At 42.5% G+C, this 25418-nt stretch overlaps 3 protein-coding genes and 1 long non-coding RNA gene across 5 annotated transcripts in view; 2 read left to right on the forward strand and 2 right to left on the reverse strand.

The window, feature by feature from the left end:
• The window catches only part of LOC116918599 (E3 ubiquitin-protein ligase MIB1), a 35222-nt gene extending 19167 nt beyond the window's left edge, over positions 1-16055 (forward strand). Inside the window, exons 15-20 of the mRNA XM_032924333.2 lie at positions 13783-14002; positions 14109-14273; positions 14353-14534; positions 14634-14865; positions 14947-15279; positions 15379-16055. Coding sequence (XP_032780224.1) covers positions 13783-14002; positions 14109-14273; positions 14353-14534; positions 14634-14865; positions 14947-15279; positions 15379-15519 — 1273 coding nt within the window. The 3' untranslated portion in view covers positions 15520-16055. The remainder of the gene's footprint in view (positions 1-13782; positions 14003-14108; positions 14274-14352; positions 14535-14633; positions 14866-14946; positions 15280-15378) is intronic.
• Positions 4141-8367, reverse strand: LOC116918608. Of its 2 annotated transcripts, XR_006644352.1 has the most exons (3): positions 5649-8199; positions 4505-5588; positions 4141-4440 (listed from the first exon to the last, which is right to left on the reverse strand). It is a non-coding gene; the product is annotated as an uncharacterized LOC116918608 (long non-coding RNA). The 2 variants fall into 2 exon arrangements; XR_004391587.2 differs by having other exon boundaries at positions 4141-5588; positions 5649-8367.
• A 154-nt stretch (positions 16056-16209) lies between the features above and the next one.
• Positions 16210-20077, forward strand: LOC116918601 (ectonucleotide pyrophosphatase/phosphodiesterase family member 3). The gene is made up of 14 exons (XM_032924335.2): positions 16210-16356; positions 16432-16881; positions 16957-16987; positions 17059-17109; positions 17180-17282; positions 17352-17391; positions 17463-17697; positions 18269-18335; positions 18405-18484; positions 18578-18774; positions 18838-18999; positions 19067-19193; positions 19267-19449; positions 19527-20077. Exons 1-14 carry the CDS (start codon positions 16318-16320, stop codon positions 19985-19987), a joined length of 2226 nt encoding a protein of 741 aa, XP_032780226.2. The 5' UTR covers positions 16210-16317; the 3' UTR covers positions 19988-20077.
• On the reverse strand, positions 20047-23700 carry LOC116918600 (ectonucleotide pyrophosphatase/phosphodiesterase family member 3). The gene is made up of 8 exons (XM_032924334.2): positions 23546-23700; positions 22452-22934; positions 22132-22365; positions 21823-22057; positions 21223-21746; positions 20985-21141; positions 20740-20928; positions 20047-20661 (listed from the first exon to the last, which is right to left on the reverse strand). The coding sequence occupies exons 1-8, from the start codon at positions 23594-23596 to the stop codon at positions 20195-20197; spliced, it is 2340 nt and encodes a 779-aa protein (XP_032780225.2). The 5' UTR covers positions 23597-23700; the 3' UTR covers positions 20047-20194.
• Between the last annotated feature and the right edge of the window lie 1718 nt (positions 23701-25418).

Below are 25418 nucleotides of genomic sequence, written 5' to 3' on the forward strand. Positions count from 1 at the left end.
GCTTAGGAGACTAATTTTAGTTTACGCCCAAAATCAAGATGAAAAAGAAGAACAAAATAGGGGGGGGAGCGATCCGTACATCTACCATTATTTATTATAAGCGTTGATTTATTTTCATCTTAATTTTTGCCATATTTTGATTTCTTGCCTGCCTGGAGAGGGTAATAACAGTCGGGGTCGAGTTGGCATGTTTCGTTTGGAATAATGTGTATGTATTGTCACTCGCTCCGTTGCTGACATGTAAGAAACCAACCGCAGAATGGGAATCTGACGCTGCACTGGACAAGGGAATCTAACGCGATGACATATTTCCTCTAGAGAGGATGAGAGTACGAAACGGAATGTGATTGGAGTAGGACAAGCAAGGAAAGTGATCCATTTTCTAAAAACAGGTCTGCGCCGCTAGACCGAAGACTTTGCTTATAGCCCTTTTTTTTTTTTTCCCCTCTCTCTCTTTTTATTGATTTATTTTCGTAGTGTCGTTGAATCTGCGACCCATTGTATCATACGGGTTTGCGAGTTTCCCTCTAGATGTTTTGTCCGTTTGTATGTCTGGGCATCGTTTTTGAAATTCGATCAGGTTGGGATATGTGGCAAGTGACGTATTTGTTTGCATTGGGCCGGTCCGTGTGATGAGCTCTGACTAACCCGGACGCACGCAAGAAATCGGGTTGGCGGTATATTAAGATTGCTGCTGGAAACAGGCAAGTTGCCCAGTTGTATAATACCGAACTATTCCACTATTCCGGAACTAGCTTCGTTTCCCGTTTTTTTCAGGCTGGAACAACGTCAGGTGCTTATGGACGCAGAGAATCGCTAAGATCGTTGATGGTGTAAGTTTCATTGTGCGGTGAAAGTGGGAAACGCACTCGACACATTTTCAGACCAATAGAGTAGAATACCTAACTGGAAATAAACCTTGAGAAAACGTAGTGGTATTATAGTTGTAAACAAGTGACGAACGCAACATAAAGATTTGATCGAGAAAGGGCATTTTTAAAAAGAAAAAGCCAAGGGGAACAGAAGTTCATGGCGTACTGGAAACCCGTGGGCTCGTCAAGTCATTAGATTCCCGGGGTTTGGTCGATGGACGGAACGTTATTTGCTACATGTCTACCATTCCCTCAACTACCAACAACTTTGATTGTACTTTTAAGACCGTTGCTGACGTCTCAATCGACTTTTGAATTGCATTCAGTTTGATTGTGACTGGAATTGAATTGGTTTGGATTCATTCAGGGAACTCTTTGCGTGGATATTGATCGCTTGAGGGTATTCCGAGAAGTTGCAACGGACCTTTGAGGCCGCCTTGCTTTCCATTTGGGCCGAGGATTCAACCCATAGTATCATCGACTCTCTTTGTTAAACAAAATTCCGATCTTGGGGCGAACTATCCGACTTTCTAACGTTGTTTATATCTTTGTTTTGTTTCTTTTTTTTTTCTTCGTTGCTTCCATTCTTCTTGAACTTTTTTTTTATTTTTCTCTTTGGCTTGCGTGTGTTCCAGCCCCATACCAAGGGCTTACATGCTCATTCCGGTCGTGAGTCGATGATTTCGGGGTCTACCGGCTTTTTTTTTTCCTTCTCTACTCAACACTGATCAGTACCCTATCGCTTCTGCGTAACACACTCTCTTCACTTCCCTCCTCTAAAGAGATTCCGGCCTTTGGCGTGTTGGCTTCGATTCCATCTGATATCGAGTTATCGTTCGCCCTTCTTCTTCTTTATTTTTTTCTTCTTCTTCATTCCCTTCCATTCTATGCTCTCACCGTTTCGTTACAAGCGCTTCTGCAGCTCGGCTACGCGAGTTGCCAGCACCATCTTAGACAACGAACAGGCATCTATCGACCCTGTTTATTTCCGCTTCTATTACACCATGGACTGCTTTTTTATGATGACATTTTCTATTGTCAATACCATTTTCTAATGTCTCGGTCTCTTGGCCGAAATTCAATCTGCATCCATGTTCCGATTCCCCTGTGTGCTCATCGCATTGGATGACGAAATTTCGGGCTCTTATTTGAAATGGAACGACGGGTCGTTTGCAACCCTCCTCCCCGTAATGAAGAACGTGTATTACGTGAACGACTTGGGCGTCTTCGATTACGACAGTATCGCCACAGACCAGGCGTCCCACTCCAGTCCGCACGATTTTGCATCCACGTCGTTTGAGGATGCAGACGGCAGGCCTTTGTGTGTCAATACTGGCGAAGTCAATTGGCCGTTTGGTGTGGGGCCGGCGCAGGAGCGGAAGACATTTTGTGTGACATCAGGGACCAGCCAAATCACTGCCGACACTCAACGCCCAATGCAAAAGAAATTTTCTTTTTTCTTTGGTATTCGCGTTGTATGTATATATATTATATATATATATACATGGCAGATGCTACTACCGAATGACGTTTTCAATTTTGATCTTTTTTCTTTCGTATTTCTTCTTTTTTCGTCGGACCCAAATATTGACAAAAGTAATACGTTGAAAATGATGACGAATGAAATGCATTGTACCGAACGGCTGCCGACCATTTCTCAGATGGATAGATAGTTTTGCTTCAAGCTATTTTGAAGGAAATGGATTCGTAATGATGAGGCCTGCAAGTTGACTGCGCCATACTTGGTGCTTACCGATCCACTCTTGCATGTAGAATGGTGCAATGCACAGCGGAAAGTTGCGTATGGTGTACAGCGTAACACCAAACAAGTCTGCAACTGTCGTCCTTCAGGACCCCCCGATGTCAAAAAGTTGACCAAATGTTTGTTTTATTGCGGCTTGTTACCAACCCAAATATCCCTGCGGTACCTATCGCCGTACCGGATAGGGTCGTAGTAAATCTCTGTTGGTCGACCAATTTTGTCTTCGTTTCCTACTTTATTAGACCACATTAAAAAGGGCTTATTTATAGTGTATGTATTTCAGCGTGCATGATGGTCAGCTATTTTTATTTTTTATTGACAAGACTTATCGGTTACCATGCTAACTTATCCCAGCTTGACATCAAATAGCTTGGTTTCATCGTTTTTCAACTTACTTATTTAGAAGCGATGCAACCACTAATGAGTCCAACTTTTGCACTCGCTGAGGTTTTCGGTTGCCGACAGCATTTTCTCGGTGTTTTGTTGATGCCACATTCCGCACTCCCCACCAATTGCACCAATGTTATTACACGCGCATGCTCACTACCTTGCGAGTGAAAGATTCTTGGCAATCTGATCTGGCATTGGCAAGAGACTGGAGAGTAGAAGGATTTTTCTGTGATATGATCCTCTTTCGTTTGCGTTTCGAAATAGCAGAAAGAGTGAAGGAGCGAAAACTGCTGGTTGAATGAGATCCGTCCAAATCCTCTTTAGCGTCGTTGGGCCATCAATAAAGAGACGGAAACTGGTCGAGCCAGTCACGACGTTCGTATGTCATCCGATGGGGTGGAGATGGTTTCAATTCCCTCTTTTTTTTTTCTAGGCTATTGTCTTCTTCTTTTGAATATGCGCTTAGAAACTCTGCAGGGCAGAGCTAATGCCGCTCCGTTGCTAGTTCTATTTCCATCTGGCGTGCATCGCCTTGCAAGGAGCTGTGGAGACAGAGACGCGCCGAGATGGATAGAGAAAGAGAGTTGCCTTTAGGTCCGTAGTGCCAACGAGCGTCATCTTGAAGAGGAAAAAAAAAAAAAAGATCTTGTGTATTTCCGTCGGTTTTGTTTATTTTGTTCGCTTTTTTTCTTATTTTGCCCTCCTTCACTTCCTCTGAGAAATTGGAATTGAATGGGAATTCGAAGCTCGTCGAAAAGAATTTGATGAAAACAAATGAAGCAACTGCGCTCAAAGTAAACGAATTTTCACCTGCAACATGAAAAACAGATTGCGGTTTTGGAGGATTTGTGTGTTTGGATTGAGCTGTACTCTTATATCGATCGCCTTGTTCTTGAAAACCCTCTTCTTGACGCCAAAATCCTTTTTAACTGTCTTTTGAAATTTCGTTTCTTTGAGCACAATCGCGAGGTGTATACTTAATATTCAAATAGAGATGAATCAATCAGAAGCTCTCGATGACGTCGCCAGTAATAAAGACGAGATCTCGGGAGCGGTAGAATTGCACTGTCTTTTTCCCCAATTGGTTGAAAGTTGGGACCCCCAAAAGAAAAGAAAAAGAGGCAAATGAAAATGTATTCAAAACCAAAAGGGACACAAAGGAGATGCAAATTGCGAGCGACACACTCCGTTAAAGTGAATCATCTCGAAGAGACAGACATTCCCCAGCCTGGTGAAGAAGAAACAGACAGCAAGTCTTTCTCGACGCTCTTGTTAGTCGATGTTTTATGCATTCTGCAACGACGCTCGTGAATTGTTTAGGCGAACGGTCGGGCTTTCCCGTGTTTCCCCGCTCCTCTTTCACCCACGGACCAACGAATTTCGCCTCTCTCATCCGTTTGATTGTTATTCACCGGCCTTGTTCAAAGAATGGCTCAAGGATATTCCCGTCAGTTGGTTGGCTTTGGTAATATATACATACGTGTGAGTTTCCCCCTTTTCTTTTTGTCTGCGTTCGCGTGCAAGCAGCAGCAGCCCCTTATTGCACTGTGATAGGAAGGAAGAGACAAGAAAAAAGCGGAAACTGGTAGCAAAAAAGAAAAAAAGGGACACACAGGCAATAGCGTGAAGAACGAGAAAGAGAAGATCAACGGTGGGACAGGCGCCTATTGGCATCTCCTTTGCGCAACGAGTTGAGGAGCTCCTTAGTTAACTGTCGTAGCGTATCGTTTTGCCTTTTCCTTCCTCCCGTTTTCTGCCTTTAATCTTCACCGGCTTTGAGGTATCCGGGATTCAGGGTCCGTTCACGCACGTGACGTGAAAAGTCAGCGGGAATTTTAAAAAGAAAAACTCTGTAACCAACAACTAAAAGAAAAAAAAAGAAGAAGAAAACGAAGGTCTGTAAGGGAAACGTAAAACCCAAGTCGTTTGGTTTTTCAATTCTGCCCTTTTCTCAATAGTTTGATCGAACATTTTTGTGCGTTTTGTGTGTGTGTGTATTTGTTTTTCTTGTCTTTGTTGGATTGTCTTCTTGAAGTCGAGACATGGAATTCTGGTTAGAGGTTGGGGGGCTCACTAACTAACGAGAACGGCAAAGAGAAAAAGAAGAAAGGATGGAAACACGGGGTTTGTGTTGTAGTCGAAAAACGGACAGGGTGGAGCACTGAATCAATAAGTTTGCCTGCTCTTTTCCTCTGCACTGTACACAATCACCACTAGTTTCTTCAAACACTCGATCCAATACCAAATTGTCTTGTCTGCGAAAGTAGGGCATCAACTTGGCTAGGCTTTAAGTCCATTTCGATCACCAAATAAGTTTGTTTGAATTATTGTTATTTCTTTTGCTTTCCGTGACGATGGCAAACAAATTTGTATTACGAAATGGAATTGTATGGAGAAAAGGAGAGCAAAAAAAAAAAATAAAAATAGTTGATGGAATGCCGGGTTTCGTGAGCCCAGGCTGTCGTTGCGTGCGGCTAACGACTCTTCACCTAGCGGCAGTTAGGAGAACTCGTTTGATCCTTCGTGAGCACATGAGGGTAGGGTGAAAACAGATCTGTAATCGTCTTTAATCGTTTCAACATGAAATGAAACGTTAACAAAATTGATGTAATATTGTACTTTACTTTGCAAGGAGTTTGCATTTCTTCTTCTTCTTTTTGTGTGTGTTATGGCTGCTGTTCTTTTTTATTTCGTTGTGTTCCCCCTTTTTTTTTTCTTCTATCGTTTGAAACACCCGAAACTCAGACGCCGCCTTATTGAATGAAAGAATTGCGTTTCTCTTTTTTTTTTTTTTCCTTTTTCTCTCTCTTTCGTTTTCAATGTCTTGCTTTTGGCTTTTGCCTTCGTTTTGCCATTGGCTCTATGAAATTCGAGATGGGTTTGCCAGTGCGTGCTTGAAACTCGACGTCTTTTGACACTATGGGAACTTGTGAAGTTTTTTCTTCCTTTTTGTTCGCTTCCCCTTTTGAGTAATCAATCAGGCAGACGAGTTGCCCTTCTCGCCCGTCAAAGTCAAATTTTAATTAATAACAATTTCATCATAAAAGTCAGTTCCTCTGAAATAACATGCGACAGTGAGCGTTAATGTTTCGTGGAAAGCTATTCCAAAATGGAGGACGATCAAATCAAGTGTATTATTATTTAAATTTATTTTTTTTTTTCAAATGTCACGAACCATTTGGAACACAAATTTGGAAAGAAACAGACGTCGCGATGATAGCCCGGCATTTGCTCCATACTTCTTTACATTCCATACGTTTGTCATTTGACTATGGGAAGTAAGGAAGCACGGAACCCACACCAAAGCGCTTTAAACAGACAAAACAAAAATCGTGATGACGATGATCCAGTTGTCTGGCTGCTCGGCTTTTTCTTGATCGAATGGGGTTGGTGCTCCTCTCTTGCGTCTAGCCCTGCCCGAACGGAACACGCACTCGAGAAACAGTCCACTGTCTGCACACAGTCACGCTGCGAAGGAGAAAAGGAAGGACAAACTAAAAGTTAAATGAAAAGGAAGGAGTTCGGAGCACGATGCGATGAAACAGTGTGCGCGCCGTTGGAACATGAAAAGTCTATGTGCGTGTGCGATGAACTGTAAAAACCGGAGTCTGAAATGAAACACGAGACAAAATTCGATAACGAAACTGAAAAGTCTGAACTTTGATGGGGGCAGCTGCGTAGCTTAAAGGAAAAGCCTTGCGAGCGAGTCCGAGTGCGTTAAGCGAATGGCCAAGAGTTTGAAGGATCAGGTCTAGGACGAGTCGATCAAGACATTCTGTTTGCAGTCGGAGGAGGCTCTTAATAGTTTCCTCTAAGCTTCTCCCGCCTCTTGCTCCCCTTTCTTTTTAAGTAAAGAGACATCGACAGAGAGACTCCTCCTCATTGCCGAGGTCCTCAAATTTCCACCCTGCGTTTTTTTTTTCTTTCTCTCTTTTCGTTCTTAGTCATCCAAACTGTTGCTCTTCGCATCCTGTCTGGGAAATAGTTGGTAGGAGAAGAAGAATAAATAAAGAAAGAGAGGAAGAAGCAAGTTGACTCCACCCCCGCATCCTTCCCCCAATAGCCAAAGCATAAAATGAGTTGGCTGACTCGCCGTGCTGGTCCGTCTTCTATTTGGATAGAAATTCGGGCTGGCAAGAGAGCGAGAGGAAGAGACTGGAAATTTTCGTGTCTGGAAATAGGGAGGCTTGGAAAGGGGGGGGTAGGGAGCGGAGGAGGCTGCTCGCACCTAAAATTGGAACCATCTGAATCGTGATGGATACCAGCCGCTTCCCAGCCGTGCAAGGAGAAATCCCATGTTGTATAGTATACACATGTACAACATTCTTAGTTCCTTCTGGCCGGCCGCTCCAAGTCATTTACCGTTCAAATATCACGGCCCCCCTCCCCCTCTTTTTCTACTCTAAACATGAACAGACTTTTCGACCCAATGTGGTGACCATCTGAGGAAACTGGAGGATTTAGGGTGGGCAAGATAGGGCAATGAAAAATAACAAGAGAGTGAAAATAACAAATAGCAAGAAGTCAAAGTTAAATGAGGTGCGCTATACAAACGATCGATTTCAGACTACAAACTTTTTCCTTGTTGAATGCTCCAAAGAAACTTAGCCTTTTGAATGAAATTTGCGTAATGGGTCGGTCGTGATGAGGAACTTGGGGGAAACCAGTTGCTTGCGTCGTTGCTCCTGTTCGTTCGGCCGCCGCACTCTGCAACACTTCAGCCAATCGGACACGAAATGCGGGACGGCCAAGCTGAGTCGAAAAGTCCGCCGGGCGCACGAATTTTTGTTGTTGTTGTCTTCTTTTGCTGTTATGGTGTTTGTTTGTCTTGTTTTGTTTGTTTTTTTTTTATGTTGACCGGACCAACCAAAAATTGACTCAGGGAAAGATTTCAAGTTTGGTTAAATTGAGAATGTGGAACCGAATTTTTTTTCTTTTCTCGGTGAGCGCGCATGCTACGGGTCACACTAGTGGAGGTAACCATCACTGGTAAGAAACGTTTGGCAGCCTCTGCCTTTTATCCCCGTCGAGCCGGGCATGGCCGGCATGGTGTTCTCCGTGCCCAGGGGTGGCAGGACAAGCGGTAACTAAATTTAGGTTCCTCCTCATCGGCTGTGTGTGTGTGTATCTGTGCACTCGCTTTTTTTTTTTTTCTTTTAAACTTTTTTTCTCGTTTTTTTAAATCATCCCCCCTCTCTTTCCCCTACTCTTTTCTTGGATGGAACGCGCGTTTTGTTTTAGAATTCTCTTCTTCGAGGTGGGGGGGAGGTAGAAGAAGGTGGTGGAGGTGACGGTAAAGCACAGCCGCATTAAAGACAGGATAGAAAATTCTATTTTTTTTTATCCCCCACCCTGTGCATACGCACTTCCACCACTCACGCCGAAGCTTCTCCAACGAGTCCCGAACCCCCGTCCCCCTTCGCGTCCCGTCAACCGCGAACAACCAGAACGTCCTCGTGGATGGCTATAGATGGCACAGGAGCTCAAAGATTCTTTCCCCCACCGACGCACACACACACACACACACACGCAAGTCGTCCATCATTGGAGTGGGGTCCCTTCACTTCTCCATTTCTTTCTTTTCGTTCACCCTCTTGCGTTCTCTTTTTTGTTTTGTTTTGTCTCCTTTACCGAGCATCCGAAATGCGGATGGAATAGCCGACACCCTACCCTATATCCCTGTTGGTTGGTGTAGTAGTGTAGTACAACTACTATATACAACACATGCACGGACAACATGGCCCTGGAAATATTTTTATATCCCCTGCACCCCCAGTCCTTTTCCTATATATTCTTTTCTTTTTTTTTTTCTTTTTCTTGGGGGTATATTTATATCCAAAAATAAGATCGCATTCCGTGATGCTCTTTTTTTTTTCTCCCCGTCTTCTTACCCATCCCTCTCGCTCTTCTACTTATACATACGCTTCTATACAGATGTGTTCCAGTTTTTTTTTTTTTTTTTCTATTTTATTTATTTATTTTATTTTTTTTTTGTAATACCCCCTTGGAGTAGAGAAGACGACACCGCTGTAGACTAGACTTATGCCTATTATTGGGCATGTGATTTCTTGGTCGGTGCCGCCCGCGTGCCGTGTTCAACACCACTGGAGACGTTGAGGGAGAGCATGGCAGTGATTGAATTAGTGATACGATGAAGTAGCGGTAACCAATAACAAAGGCTAATGAGAGATGGACGCTGATTGAATAGAAACATGAAATTCAAATTGTTCAGCCAATGAAAGACCTAACTGATTGCTAGTAATTCTATTGGCAGTCATGTTGATTATGGTAGTTGGGTTCCATGGTTAGCGAGTGACCGATAAAAATGACGCATGGCTCAACAAGAATGGGCCGTTATCATTTCACTCAAAATCAAAATCAAAAGCGAGTGCATGTAACACAGCATGTGTGTTGTACTTGGGCCACTTAACTGGAAGGTTTTTGATTTTCTGTTTCGACCATTTCAAAGATCCTGTTACATCATCACGTTGTTTTGTGGCCTTCGCCTCTCTTTGCGTTTCATTTACCATTTTATGTCATGTCCCTCTATCCCGGAAAAACAGCACAAAAAAAATGGTTGGACTCGTTCATTTGTTTGATTTGTCTGTATGCGCGGGCGGGCGCTTTTTCGTAGCAATGGGGACTAGAGTGGGGAAATCGAAACGGATCGAGCTCAGCAACTCGCAACCAGTTAGAGGTCGTTTCTGACTTGGCGTTGGTTGACCTCTTCACGACGACCCCTCTTTTCAATGTTTATAATCTCACTTTCGGTCGTTTCCCTTGTCTTTCATCCTCTTTGGTCCATCTTTCTTTCGTTTCCTTGCCATTTTACTTGTCTCTCTCGGTTGGTCTTCGTGAAGTGTCAGACGACCCTCCGGCCCTCCCGTATCGCACGACTCCCAACGCGAAACAACTCGCCCAAATTGCCCATTTCGTTTGTCAACACAATTCACAGGGAGAACCTTATCCCTTCCCCCCCCCCCTTTTTTTTGTGTTTATCTTTCGGTCTTCCTGTTCTGTTTTGCAAGGATTTTTTTTTTTTTTCTTTTGGCAAACCCCGGTCGTGGTATATGCAGCTGTATTTGCGGCGTCGTAATAGCCTCTGAGATGGTATTGAACTGCCTTTTCTCCGGCAGGATCGGATGTTCATCATTTTGGGGATCCTTTTAAAAGGAAGTTGTCGACCCTTCTGGCATATTATTTTTTTATTTTTATTCTTGGCCTCTTTTTTTTTTCCCGGCCTGCTTTTGCTTCTAAATTGAGATGCGCTTTATTCAATGGTCTTGCTCCCTCGCCGTAACCAAGTTCCATATCACAAAAAGTTCTTCCGTTTATTTTTTATTTTTTTAACTCTGTTGGTAAGAATCCCGAAACGTAAGACGCGAAAGAAAAAAAAAAAATTAAGAAATAAAAATAAAGGAAAACGACCTTTCCGGTCGGAAGTATTCGTTTGGGATCACTTAGGAAAAAGGAGAAACCAGCATAAATGGGGTTTGAATAACCTTTCAGACAAACGAGCAAAACCAAAAGTGAATTTTAAAAAGGGAATGGAACAAGTGTGATTTGATGGAAAGTCAATCGCCTGAAATTGTTGACTGTTAAAAGTTAACAGTCACAGGAAAGTGGGAGGTAAAATATGATTCCATCCTTGCGTTGGTCATGACGACCCCCCTGGCCCGGCCGTGGGCTCCCAGAGAGAACCGAGCGCTTCTACACTTGCTCGCAAACTCAAGGAAGAAAATAATAATAAAAAATATAAAAAAAGAACCTTCGTGGGGATGAAAGAAAGACGGAATAGGAAGACAAGAGAGAAAGACGGTAGGGGAGAGGGCTGTTTGCAGTTCCTGACTAATGAAAGAAGGGCCACATCTTGTCATGTGTCGTAATGGCCATACCACATGTGGCTGGCAGCTGGCCCAACCGCCTCAAACTCTCTTGTATTCTTTCGCTTTCTCTCTCTCTCTCTCTCTCACTCTCTTCTCCCTGTATTTCTTCTTTTTTTTTCCAAGGCGCCGGAGCTCTCCAAGCTTCCAAGTCTGCGGAACTGGTCTAAACCGATTCCTGTACTTTTTCGTGTGCATGAAAGAACGCTGTCTCGTCCTCTTGAACCCCCTTCTTCCTGCTGGGCCGCCACCATTTTCGTAGTCCCCCCTTTTCTTTCGTTTCGTTTTTTCCTGTTCCTCCGGATTGGGGAACTGGACAAGAATATACTGCACACACTTTGTAGGTTATTTCTTTGACGTCCTTCAGCGCTTATCCCACTCGGCTCGCTCTTTGACATCGATCTTGGATGCTTATTTGAAAGTCTTGTGAGATGGATGAGGTCGTGATTAACGGGGAAGAAAGAGAGAAAGATCCCCCCCCCCATCCGTTTTTTTTTTTCATAATTTACTCCCCGAGGATTTCTAAAAATCTTTCATCCTTTCGATTGATCTACTACTTTTAGGTCCGATTGAGACTAAAAATCGATTTTTAATTCGTTGAATCGTTCAGTTGATGAGATATCCGCTCGACCAATTCGAGGCGGTAACTCGATTTTCGTCATTGTTTGAATTCAAACGAAGGCGATGACGACGCCCTTTCTGGCTATGGGTTTGTATGGCCTTATTTGGAGGTGGCGGTAGAGGCGTTCAACGTTTGGTGGCTTGGTGGCTTTTTAAGGTTCTTGGCGTCCCCGTCGTTCAAGATCTCTTCCCAACACCGACGTCTATTTTTTTTTAACCAAACACAATACTCAAAAGATTCTTCCCTTCTGTGTTCGCTTATCAATCATTAACTTATGTGCCCATTCACCCGGCCCAAAGCCCATGTGCATAATGTACCAAAATGAAAAGAATTATCTATACCAAACAAGCAAAAATGTTGGCGCCGACACGCTGAATGAACCTGCACTGTGTCCAGCCGTTGGGTGCGTAGGGCTACGGCGGCGCACATGTGTCTTTATGGTGCATCCTCTTGGTCTTTTTTACCCCAAAAGCGACCTGCGTATGTGCACGAGAGCCGTTTGGTGTACAGTCGGACCATTAGTAGTAGTAGTAGTAGTAGAAGTAGTACATGGTGTAAATATAAATAAATAGATAATGCACGCACGCGCTTGCCTGCGCCAGAAAGAGACTGGCAAACACGCAGACTACCACTCATTAAATATTTCCACGCCGCTGGGGGGTTCTGGCTCGTTGGTCGAGGGCATATTGCAGATGTTGTTCGTGAAGAACTCGATGGAGTGTAGGCAACGGAGAAGAGAGGATCCGAGGACTGGGAGCAGAGCTACTCGATGCCCAGAAAAGAAAAAATCCAGCAGGAGACGGGAAGTTTGGATTCCAATTTTAGCTCGAGCTCACGCCGGCAAACTCGGCTGCTTACTGCCGACGCCGTCAGCGTCGTCGTCGATATGTAGGGGAATAGGAGGAAAGGAGAATGGAAAAAGAAAAAAAGAATCTTGGTTTCATCCGCGTCTCGTTCGCTTGTTACTCTTTCTTTCACTCTGTCTACATGCTTCTTCTCACGATTTTTTTTTAATGGCCTGGCACGTCAGCCAAAGCTGCAGCGAAAACAATTCTTTTACTTCTCTGCCTTTCAGACTGACGTGATAAAAAAAAAATGAAGAAGAACAAACCATCGGTTCCTTTTATTTTCTCCAACTGAAAGCCCTCTTCTCAAACTCTCTACCCTCATTTATTTTTAATTACAATTTAGTTATGTTATTTAAATATATTTTTTATTTTTCACATAACGCGAGCCAAAGTCCCTTGTTTATTTTTAACCCCTTTCGTATCTCGGCCGGCTGTTGCAGATCCTTTTCCCACGTCTTGTAGTCGTGTGCATGCCATCCTTCATCCCCTTTTTGTTTTTACGTTGTTTTTATTTTATTTTTATTTTGTGTGTGTGTGTTTTTGTTGTGCCTTGGAGGGTGATGTGTTTGAACAGCGAAATATGGAATAATCAAGTTTGTTTGTAGTCGAGTCGACTTTTCCTTTTTGGAAGATTTCCAAAGAGCATCCAACGTTGATTGAATGTGATTCATTTGGGAGACAATGCCAACCGTTCATTTGTTGCGAATAGACAGTAATCGAGTCGTTGAGAACCACAGAGAAGATTCGCGTCCGTGATCGCGATTCACATTAGATGCGGATCTGTGAAGCGAATGCGATGGGCTTCGATGTTTCACGCCGTGTAGAAATGCTAGCTTAGCATTTGGGATTCAAGGCGATGGACGCATCACGTCGTGATCGTCACCAGGAGATTTGCATGGATCAGAGACCACATCTGTCTGTTTACGACAGCTGGCTATCGAAATCGTCTTTTTGCTTGTTTTGTTTGATTTCGTTTTATTCACAAAAATCTGCGGCTGACGGGCTACTTCGTATCGCTTTTAGCTCTCGGTCGTCAACGCTTTACCGTTAAACCTGGTGAACCCGACTACGTGAAGTATTCCGGCCGGTATTAGATATAACCGATGCCGCCCACAAGAGCCCCATTCCCGTTCATTAGTTTCCATTTCTTTTGACGAATGTGCGCCAGTGGAAGTCAATGACAACTGTGGGCATATTTTCTCTTTTTTTTTTCCCCTCTTCGCCCGCCAAATTTGAGCCACGCCTAGCGCCCATATCACTCGAGCCAACAGCCTGAAATTGACTAATGAATCCCTGAAATTCTTGAACTTGTTTTTGTATTTTGTGGTATTAAATTACCGAACTATTTCTAGTGTGAAGTGTTGTTGTCTACGTGGATATTATTTTGCAATTTGATTTGGTTTAGTGCTATGCGCGTTTTGCTATCGAAACTCCCGCGACCGTGGATCGTAGACGAGAAGAAAGATGATGGTTACACTGCCCTTCATTTGGCTGCGCTCAACAATCACGTCGAAGTAGCCGAATTGCTTGTCCGCGCTGGCCGAGCTCAACTCGATTTGCAGAACGTCAATTTGCAAACGGCCTTGCATCTAGCAGTCGAAAGGCAGCACACTCAAATTGTTCGGGTACGTTTTTTTTTAGATTTTCGTTGGTCCCTTCTTCTTCTATTTGGTTGGGTATTAACAAGAACTGGTAAACGTTCAACTATGTTTCAATATTATCGTCGTAAAGCTATTGGTGCGAGAAAATTGCAGTCTCAATTTAGCGGACAAGGATGGCGATACTCCGCTGCATGAAGCTTTACGTCACCATACACTTTCTCAATTGCGTCAGCTCCAAGATTTGCAAGATGGCAGTGGAAAAACATCAACGGCCACGTCCGGTCATAATTATTCGGTATTTTTGTGTCTATATGATCCATCCAGTCTGCATGTCTGTAGCTTATGCTGACATCTGCTATTTTCACCCTTTTCAGCTGCTGATGGGCCTCGGAACACAAGGTGCCAACAAAAAGTCATCGGCCTCAATTGCCTGTTTTCTTGCCGCCAACGGCGCCGACCTGACGATCAAGAACAAGAAAGGGTTGACTCCTCTGGACCTTTGCCCGGATCCCAATCTATGCCGGGCATTGACCAAATGTTACGGAGAGAAATCCACGTATTACACTACATATTTATTTTCTTTTTTCTTTTCTTTTCGATTAATTTTTTAAAATGGGATTTGAACCGGATTCGTTTCGACGGATTGGATTCTTAGGCGTGGCGAATGCGGAGCACACGGTGACACGTTATCGCAAGAAATGGGTGCTGTGGCTTTGACCGACATGGCCTGTGATCTGACCGACACAGCCGATGAGTGTATGGTGTGTTCGGACATGAAGCGCGATACTTTATTCGGACCTTGTGGTCATGTCAATTGCTGCTCGGCGTGTGCGCCCCGCGTCAAAAAATGCCTCGTCTGCAAGGATCCGATAACGACCCGTACTAAGGTATTACACGGAAATTGAATTTAGTTAGAATTTGTTATTCCCCACAAATATATTTGCGTACGTTCTTGATGGATGGCTTAGATTGAAGAGTGCGTTGTCTGCTCGGACAAAAAGGCGTCGGTGTTGTTCCGTCCATGCGGCCACATGTGCGCCTGTGATGGCTGCGCCGCTCTCATGAAGAAATGCGTCCAATGTCGCTCACAAATCGATCGCGTTATCCCGTACGTGGTTTGCTGTGGCTTGAATAATCCAGCCACGCTCTCGCCCGGCTGTCGTAGTCCGATCAGTAACGAAATTGGCCGTCCTACCGGGATTTCACCCCAGGAGGGGCCAATGATGAATAACGGATGTCGCGATAACAGCAATACAGACGTCCAGAAGCTCCAGCAGCAGCTACAGGATATCAAAGAACAAGTAAGAAAAATGCGTTGATGTAGAATTTTCTTAGCTCATCGTCATCATATTTTCTGTTTTCTTCTTCTCGGGCCCTCCTATCTTGACGAACTCCTGCAGACAATGTGTCCCGTCTGCATGGACCGATTGCGCAACATGATCTTCCTCTGCGGACACGGGACTTGCCAAATGTGCGGCGATCGCATGTCCGAATGCCCAATCTGCCGGAAGGCCGTTGAGAAACGTATCCTCCTCTACTAGACTTACGGAAAGTTCAGGGAATTACAGAATGCCTTTCTTTCAGTACAACAAAGTACGTGACGGAACGGTTTTTAAATGAAAAATCTGTTCTTCATTTTTCTCCAACACAAGTCTTGACAAAAGCAAAGCAACAACGAAAGCGATAAATCAAGTATGATGGTATGGTTTATTGAACTCACTCAATTATTAAGGGTAATAGAACGTAACTAGCTTCTTTTTTGCGTTGTAGAGAAGCAAATTCTCATTGTTTCATTGTTTTGAATTTACTTTGTCTCTTGCGCTTAGTCTTCTTTAATCTTATTATTCTCCTCGTACCGTCTTCACATTTTGACCGGCTCATCATCCCATCGTGTCTCAACTCCCAACGATTTGTGGTCCTACTTTGTGATCTGCGCCGAATTATCAAACAGCCATTACTTTTTCGTAGTGGTCGCCACACATTTTTTTTTTGTACTATCCCTTCTTGTTTATGTACAAATTACTTGCTACAAACACTACTGCTTGGGAATGTCAAATACAAAACAACAGTGCACTCAGATGACCCTATGTTAATATGACATCAGCATCTTTCCCTGCAGATAAATAGGGGAGATAAGACGGCTTACATCAGTAACATGCCTTACATTTTAGATGCGAACGCTTGTCGTGCAGCCGTAAGATACCACTGTATGAACTATAGATGATACCAACTGATAATCCTTCAACCAAGTAAGTATATGATATCACAGATTACTTGACTTTTGCCTTCGTTTATTTCATCGACGATCACTGCCGAGTTCTGGTGCATTGTCTGAAAAGATGAAGTGCTTTCTTTTAATTTTTCTCGTTGTTTCAGCGGTAAGTAAAAAACTTTGTAAGAAATAACGAATTTTAAAAGTTCTGTTGTTTTTTTTTTGTTTTGTTCTTCTCTAGTTTGGCGGATTGTCCGGACGGTCGATGCATCGTGCCCAAAAACGGCAGGTGGACGAATGTGCAGCTTTGAATCCGACACCGGAGGAATGTTCTGCCTATTGGGCGGGTGAAAAGCCCCCGTTGTTGGTTGTATCCCTAGACGGTTTCCGTCCGGATTATTTGCAGAGAACTGTCAATGTTGGTGGTGTGGAAGAACCGGCGGCGCTCCTGCTTAACCGTTTGTCCCGTTGCGGAGTTTTTGCTCCGACTGGAATGACACCCGTTTTCCCATCTCTTACTTTCCCCAATCACTATTCCATCGTGACGGGTTTGTATCCGGAATCGCATGGAATTGTCGCCAACTCGTTTTATGATCCTGATTTGAACGCTTCCTTCAGCTTGTCGTCTTCACAGCAGACTAATCCTGTGTGGTGGATTGGTGATCCACTTTGGTACGACGTCAAACGCCAGGTTCGTTCGCATTACTTTTTTACAGTTTTCGATCCGGTTGGTGTGTCATAAAAGCCTTTATTGCTTTTTTTACAGGGAAAAATCAGCGCAACTTGCTTTTGGCCAGGTGGATTATAAAACAAATCAACAATTACTGACCAATCGTTTAGTCAGTCTTTGCTTTTTACTGTTGTTTAGGTTCTGACCAAACAGATCCAGTTCGAGAGCCAAATTATTGGCTTCAGTATGGTACAACACACAAATATTTATTTCTAAGAATGATGGTGATATTTTTATCTTCCCAAATATGTCGATATAGATGATACTGTAACGTATTCGGAGAGAATGCGTCAAGTCTTTGATTGGCTTATTTTACCAGTTTCGCAGCGACCCAATTTCCTTACCGTTTACCTGGATGAGCCGTAACTTCTGTTTGAAATCGTATCTTTTCGAATAGTTTACCAATATTGATTTCTTTATTTTGACTCTAGAGATCATACCGGACACGGTGAGAGCCCCGATTCACCCTTGGTAAAGTTGCATTTCAAATGATTTGGTTTTATTCTTCGTAATCTTCCAATTTTTGTGTATTCTTTCCTCAGGTCGCTGATCAAGTTCGAATTGTAGATCAAGAGCTTCAGGTCTTATTTGACAATATGGAACAGGCTGGGATTCTCGGCTGTGTCGACTTAATCGTCCTTGCCGATCACGGCATGGCACCTTCACCTCCCGGGGAGAAATTTCTTATTATGAACGAATACGTACCAAATATTCTAAATGATGCCCGAATTTACGATGGCGTATTTCCCACCATCCGGCCCAAACTCGATACAGAAGGTAAACCAAACATTTGACTATTCATAGCATTTTGCCAATGAAAATATCTCCCCGAGCTGTTAAGCAAAAAGAGAGCAATTCTACAAGTCAAACAAGGGACTATATTTCCAAACGTATTTATGTGAAAAGATTTCGTTTGATCTGATGATATGAACGAACGTAGCCGAACATTTTGGCGTTTTGTCACCAGCTGGTAAAGCGCTTATGTATTTAGAGTAGAGGCCAACGTCTTCTAATATTTGCCTTTTACACGTATCGCTGTTAAATCCCAAGTTGGACAAACCAAGTGGGATAGGGGCGAGGGAAAGTCGGCTTAGGGAAATGTAAATATTCAAATTTATGGTAAGATTATAATGTCATATGGAAATAGCGTGTAGGGGGCCTACATTAACAACCTTTGATCGGCATCTTGGAGTGTACCCGCTTCGTAACTAAAATAAAACGAAATAAACTCTTAAGTTTTAGAGACCCGATCAAGGACACAAAGGTGAAACAATGTAGCAATTTGTTTGTTAGATATTTAATTAAAAACGCAAAAAATGCTGATTTCTTTAATGGTTCTATTATTCAGAGGAGCATGACAGAATAGCCGGAGGATTGCAGTGCCAAGATGAAAACATGCGCGTCTACAACAAATGGTGCATCACAATTTTATACATTTTACCTGCATGGTTCAATAACTAATCTAATCCTTTTCCACGTTACAGGGATTTTCCTCGCCGCCACCACTATGCCAACACCAACCGTATACCCAATATTCTAGTTGACATGACAGTCAGTTGGCGTGGTCTGTATTCAATTTAATTTTCAACGTTTCTCAGACTATTAAAAAATGTAAAGGGAAATCAACCTTAAACGTAAAGCTTTCTTGCATTAATAGCCTATGCCAAGTCGGAGTGGATCTTACCCGGGAATCACGGCTGGGACAACCTCAATTCCGAAATGCAGGCCATGTTTGTGGCGCACGGGCCATCATTCAAGAAGAACACTGAAGTTCGGCCTTTCCATAACATAGATTTGTACAATCTAATGTGTGCAATGATTGGAGTCGATCCATCACCTAACAATGGCACCTGGGTCAGTGGCAGTTGTGATATTCATGGGTTTTGTCTGTTAATAATTTTTCTAATCATGTATCAGGGAGCCCTGCATCATATGCTAGTGTCACCTCCGATAGATCCTTCGCCGGAACCTTTGAATCCGATTTCCAAACTACCATTCCCAGCGGATGAGGAAACCTACAATGCACACCTAATGCGACAAAAATGCAACCTCCTTATTGGATCAAATACCCAAAGCATTGTACGTCAAAACCTTCAGATAGATTTCAGATGCTAAACTTATTCCTCCTGTTGGCCATATGGTGTAGGATTCGACCTTGAATCTAACAGAAGAAATTGCTAATGCAACCCTCCAGGTGCACGCTCCTTGGGGGACTCCTCAAACCAAGGACACAACCCAAATCAAGGCAGTTATCAGCAGTGATTATGTCGCCGGTAAAATTGGTTTCAGATATAGCTAAGGTTAACGTCTCGTGTCATAAAATACCTTTTACGAATTTTATTTCAGCGTTTGATGTGGTATCTGGTTTACCATCTTGGACATCGTACACAATATATCAACCTAGGTTAGCCACTGTTCAGCCCCAGTGGCGTCTGGATGTCCGCCTTGAAGCAACCCATGCTTCCATCTGTGACAGATTTCCCGATGGAATCGATAGCACTTGGTCTGCGGTTCCTCTTTTCCCATTCGGTTTGTTCCCACTCTTTATCTTCGTGCATTCCTGAGAGACCAACATATTGTCTTACTTTCTTCTTCTAATTTTGAAGGCACACCGTCAAACTCTGCCGACGTAGCAGTGGATACAAACGCCATAGAAATTTCCAAGCCATTCGAAACTTACTGGAACGAGTTCCATGCCATGTTGAACCGTTCTGTTGAAAGTAATGGAGAAACCAATGTCATAGTGGGACCTGTCCGGGATTCGCCAAGTTCCGGCCTGTTTTTTATAGTTTCCACTTGCCGATCCGTCGGCGTGGCTCTGGCAGAATGCTCCGTTGATCAATTAGATATGCAGTCATTCATCATGCCAACCAATGTAAGGTACAGCCGCGATTGCATCAAGTTTACTGCATTTTTCAACGCACACCTAGCATCGCTACCTGATGTTGAACATCTGACTGGCATACGTTTCTTTCCTTCACTGTCTTACGGTGATAAAGCGGACATCTTATCTCGCACTCCTTTGGCCTCGACATTACTTGTCAATCCTGATCCCAGTACCCTGTAAACACCAAATACGCTTGCGTCCCCTGTAACCTATAGAAAAATCAGATAACACCAATTTGCCACACTGTTGAATAAAATTGTATGCACTGCAGTCCAAATATCACTAAACATTTCTTATTCTAAACATCTTTTGCACTTGGAACTCACAAAAAAAAGATTAGTATTTGTATGCACATCGTGAAATTTCTTCGATCTCTTTAACGATTCCTCAGTACCTCGTAGGGTCAAGTACCAAAGCAGAATCAAGTGTAGTTCTAGCTAACAAGCTGAGTTTGTCCTCCAAAGGTAGGTCGGGGAAAAACTGGAAACCTGTGACCTGTTCCACATCTATGAGACTGGCCACGTTATAGGCGATAAAATTTCGATCGGATGTGCATGCACCTTGGTATTTCCACCCCCCAATAGGCAGTAGGAAAGCCTGTAAATCTCTGTACTCAGCAGGACATGTGGTATGGTTCCATTCACCAACGGTGACGTCCACCTTGCAAGCGGTGACAACGTAGAAAATGGAAGCCGGACGATGACGTGTTGGGCCGCTGATGACGTTCAATGGACCACGGCTAATTGAAGCTTCAGCCAACATGTCTGTCATTGTCTCAAGGAAGTGGGAAATGCTTGATGGCACTTCTAGAAGGTTAGTATCAAGCCAGGCGTCAACTTTTTGTGTAGCGAATTCTGTGATTCAATGTAAAGTTGTTGATTCTTTAGTTTGATTTTAAAGCACTGCAAAGAAACTTTTTCTTTTGCATGTACCTTTCGGAAACAAGTGAGTATAGGCAACCTCGTTCCTGCGTACGATGTTACTCAGACGTTGGCAACTTCCCGTGTGGTTTTGGTCGAGGCGTGGGTCTTCAATCCAGTGACCATCATTGATATTGTTTGTTGTATTGCCTGAAATGGTGTAAGCCGTCCATAAGGGAATGCCAAGTTCCACGTCAAATCCTAAAATCTATTTCGTCTTTATGCTGTCGTTTAATGTTGATAACATTGGTTTTAACCTGTCAAATAATCTTCGTTCACCAGTAGAACATGGTTTGGATCGTTGAATAGATTTGACGGAGAAGGTTCAGTTGGGATAACAATTGGAATGCCTAGAGGAGCATGAGCGATGAAAAGTTCGTTTTCCCGCTCCTCGGTCATTTTCATTTCTATTTCCTGTTTTGAAATGTATTGAAGGTGTTTTAGTTTGATAACACTATTTATACTTCCTATTGAGAATAATTCCATCTGCCTTACCATTGCAGGACTTGTTTTTTCCGTTTCTTTGTGATTCACATATGCACAAGCAGACGGTTTGTCTTTTTCCTCCCTGGTGTCGGCAAGTTTACGAAGAATTTGTGGCATATCCGGGAATTCCTGATCCGCATCCACAAGTAAATTTGGTGGATCGCTCAAGAGGTGATGAAGGGCTCCCCAAGTACCGTTGTTTTCAGCCGGAGTGACGTTAACCAGGTGACAAATGAGATTGTAAAGTTGAATATTTTCAAAAGGACGGACGACTTCTTGATTCTTGAAAGAGGGACCGTGAGCGATGAAAATTGCCTGCATGTCGAGATAGACGTTGTCCCAACCGTGAGCCCCGCCTCCTGACCATGCCTCTTGCTTGATAACCGCTCGCCAGCTGAGATCCATGTCAAGCATAAGGTTTGGAATTCGCCGCGAACGAACCGAATGCATTCGATAAGGGAGTTCCCATTTGTTGAAAACGCGCATACGAGGATCTTTGCATGATAGGGCATCACCAATTCGATCTTCCTCCTCTATAAAAAAAAAAAAACCCAGAGGCATCTTTTAGTTTGTTAATTTTCTCAAGGCCTTTGTGTTTGCCTTATTTACCTTGTGTCTCATTTAAGGGGCGGATCGACGTGACAGGACCCAAAAACGTCAAAGCGGATTGCTGTATATCAGGGACGTACTTTTCCAAATCGACAAGCTGTTTGCCCGGAGGTGAGTCAGCCATCCCGTGATCAGAAACTACTATTATGTTCACACAGTTGGCAATGTTTCGTGCAAGTAGTCCGTCGATTAGTCTTCGTATTTGGCGGTCAACTACTGTTACTTTTTCAGTTACCTAATGAAGGAGAAATATCGTACTGTTATGTGCAGTTTAGAGCAAGGATGAAAAAAACAGTTTTTTTTATTTACGTTTGCTGTATTCGGGCCTGCCTTGTGGCCGGTTGAATCGGGTTCCTCGAAGTAGAGTGTAGTTAGCGCTGGTCGTTTATCAGCAGGCAGATCCATCCATTCCAAAACTTGATCAACGCGCTGTCGGAAGCTAGTGGTTTTGTTGTATCTGAAAAAGTAATTCGGTGAACGCTGTTCTTCTTCGGCAAACTTAACGTCGGAACCCGGCCAAAAATAAGTGGCGGATACTTTTCCCTGAAAGTTGATATCATATTGATTAATTGGTTGTTATTCTAACTAACTTTTCTCTCTAACTTTTTTTTTTGTGTGGGGTAGCTAACCTGTCTCCTCACAGTTGTCCAAATTGGTTCTCCATTTTGCCACCATTTTGGATCAGTTCCGTCCGTATAAATGCTAAATGTGGCCCTTAAATCCGGATCATAGAACTGGTTACCAATAATTCCGTGCGATTCTGGGTACAAACCGGTCACGATGGCGTAGTGATTTGGAAAGGTAATTGTTGGGTACGAAGGCATCATGTAAGGAGATGATACTCCCCGTTCAGCCAAACACCTGATTGTCGTGGCTGCAAATTCACCGCGATGCTCTGTGTTTTCCAGCGCAAACCTTGATAAATACTCAGCCCGAAACCCGTCTAGAGAAATCAAGATAACTGGTGGTTGTCCTTGCGCCCAGAAAGAGGGACATTCTTCTTGACTTGATTCTTGCAAAAATGAACAACTTTCTTGAGCAAAGTGCTGCTCTGTCGTCTTGCTGTTTTCCATCGTTGGTGCAGGTATGGAAGCGCCCATACACCACATCGCCTAAAGTTTTGTTTTTGCAGGTTATTAGGGTGGCACAAATAAAAGTTACAACTAACATTTAATTTTATAATTTGCCAGCCCCTTTTCCTCTTGTATGTCCACATATGCGTAGAAACATTGATTCTGTTAAGAAGATTTGGTTTAATATCAATTATTAATCGCCGTCTCCTACGCATCTCCCATGGCTTCTTAATTTGAGAAACTGCCGTGCATCCTGTAGTGTGCTGAGACATCCTCCATTTGGGCGTATTGGCTACTGCTTATGTCATTTCAGATAATTCCAGATAGTCGCCTCCCATCTGATCCCGCCGGTTTAACTAACTGCTTTGAACCAGTCTTGTGTATCTTAAGTATGCGCTGCGCCTGGGCGTTATAACTGTTTTAGAGAGAAAGCTCAAAATACATCGCCCAAAGATTGTTCGGATTTTACGTTCCGTGGAAAAACCCAGAAGAATACTTTTCATTCTGAGATACTGGGTTTCCCAGTAGCAAAAAAAAAAGTCGACACATACTACGAAATCGCCACCTTTTTGAATTCGTTATAAAAAACACTAGACCCATGTAAAGTACTTTTTGTGATTTAAATGAAATTTGAACGTTGACTAACTCACCTGAAAAATCAGTAATAGGGGGGTCAAATCATGTGTAGTTGGGTAAAGCATTTGTAAATGAGCACTAGATTTCCTGCCGTTTATTTTCTTAGCCTTGGAACTGTGCTACCTCCACTCTCCTCAGCTGTAACGGTACTGACCAATGCGATGAAAGTGGTTCTCCGCACCCCTTTTTTCTCCCAAGGACCCCTGTAAAGAAAAGAAAACCCGTCTCTTGATAGGAAATCCTGGCTTTATTGTACAACCTAAAAATAAATCCAGCTGAAGGGCCGATTTCTTTTAACGTTGATTCTGATAAAGTAATTTGTTTTGTCGTCAAACTAGCCATTTCAAAATTATACGAAAACAAAGTGCTGTTAGCGTATATATGGAAATGAAAATTTAAAATTTGGCCAAAACTGAAAAAGTGGGAAGGGTATAGCCTTCCCACTTTTGTCAAAATCTGTAAAAACCAATATCTCATGAAATTCAACAGAAATCACACGGTATAATGAAAATTAAACGCTGATTCTGATTAAGTAATTTGTTTTGTCGTCAAACTAGCCATTTCAGAATTATACGAAAACAAAGTGCTGTTAGCGCACCAACTTCATTTTTGGATTTTTACGCTTATTTCAAAAACTATAACACCAACGTAAAAATAAACTTGATTTTCGTGATTTCCATTCAATTCTGAATCGAAATGATGTATTGAAATGAAAATTTAAAATTTGGCCAAAACTGAAAAAGTGGGAAGGGTAAAGCCTTCCCACTTTTGTCAAAATCTGTAAAAACCAATATCTCATGAAATTCAACAGAAATCACACGCTATAATGAAAATTAAACGCTGATTCTGATTAAGTAATTCGTTTTGTCGTCAAACTAGCCATTTCAGAATTATACGAAAACAAAGTGCTGTTAGCGCACCAACTTCATTTTTGGATTTTTACGCTTATTTCAAAAACTATAACACCAACGTAAAAATAAACTTGATTTTCGTGATTTCCATTCAATTCTGAATCGAAATGATGTATTGAAATGAAAATTTAAAATTTGGCCAAAACTGAAAAAGTGGGAAGGGTAAAGCCTTCCCACTTTTGTCAAAATCTGTAAAAACCAATATCTCATGAAATTCAACAGAAATCACACGCTATAATGAAAATTAAACGCTGATTCTGATTAAGTAATTCGTTTTGTCGTCAAACTAGCCATTTCAGAATTATACGAAAACAAAGTGCTGTTAGCGCACCAACTTCATTTTTGGATTTTTACGCTTATTTCAAAAACTATAACACCAACGTAAAAATAAACTTGATTTTCGTGATTTCCATTCAATTCTGAATCGAAATGATGTATTGAAATGAAAATTTAAAATTTGGCCAAAACTGAAAAAGTGGGAAGGGATATAGCCTTCCCACTTTTGTCAAAATATGTAAAAACCAATATCTCATGAAATTCAACAGAAATCACACGGTATAATGAAAATTAAACGCTGATTCTGATTAAGTAATTCGTTTTGTCGTCAAACTAGCTATTTCAGAATTATACGAAAACAAAGTGCTGTTAGCGCACCAACTTCTTTTTTGGATTTTTACGCTTATTTCAAAAACTATAACACCAACGTAAAAATAAACTTGATTTTCGTGATTTCCATTCAATTCTGAATCGAAATGATGTATTGAAATGAAAATTTAAAATTTGGCCAAAACTGAAAAAGTGGGAAGGGTATAGCCTTCCCACTTTTGTCAAAATATGTAAAAACCAATATCTCATGAAATTCAACAGAAATCACACGCTATAATGAAAATTAAACGCTGATTCTGATTAAGTAATTCGTTTTGTCGTCAAACTAGCTATTTCAGAATTATACGAAAACAAAGTGCTGTTAGCGCAC

This window comes from Daphnia magna, linkage group LG3 (assembly GCF_020631705.1).
Source record: "Daphnia magna isolate NIES linkage group LG3, ASM2063170v1.1, whole genome shotgun sequence".
In the NCBI taxonomy this organism is placed as follows: Eukaryota; Metazoa; Arthropoda; class Branchiopoda; order Diplostraca; family Daphniidae; genus Daphnia; species Daphnia magna.

Bases quoted from the DNA above. Each gene is read 5' to 3' on its own strand.
- LOC116918601 (XM_032924335.2), top strand. From the start codon at position 16,318: ATGAAGTGCTTTCTTTTAATTTTTCTCGTTGTTTCAGCG. The intron at 17,392-17,462 runs GTAAAGTTGCAT...TTCTTTCCTCAG, and splicing joins AGAGCCCCGATTCACCCTTG to GTCGCTGATCAAGTTCGAAT. The intron at 17,698-18,268 runs GTAAACCAAACA...TCTATTATTCAG, and splicing joins GCCCAAACTCGATACAGAAG to AGGAGCATGACAGAATAGCC.
- LOC116918600 (XM_032924334.2), bottom strand. From the start codon at position 23,596: ATGCTTTACCCAACTACACATGATTTGACCCCCCTATTACTGATTTTT. The intron at 22,935-23,545 runs GTGAGTTAGTCA...ACAAAACTTTAG, and splicing joins CCCTATTACTGATTTTTCAG to GCGATGTGGTGTATGGGCGC. The intron at 21,142-21,222 runs GTAAGGCAGATG...ATTTCAAAACAG, and splicing joins AAAAAACAAGTCCTGCAATG to GAAATAGAAATGAAAATGAC.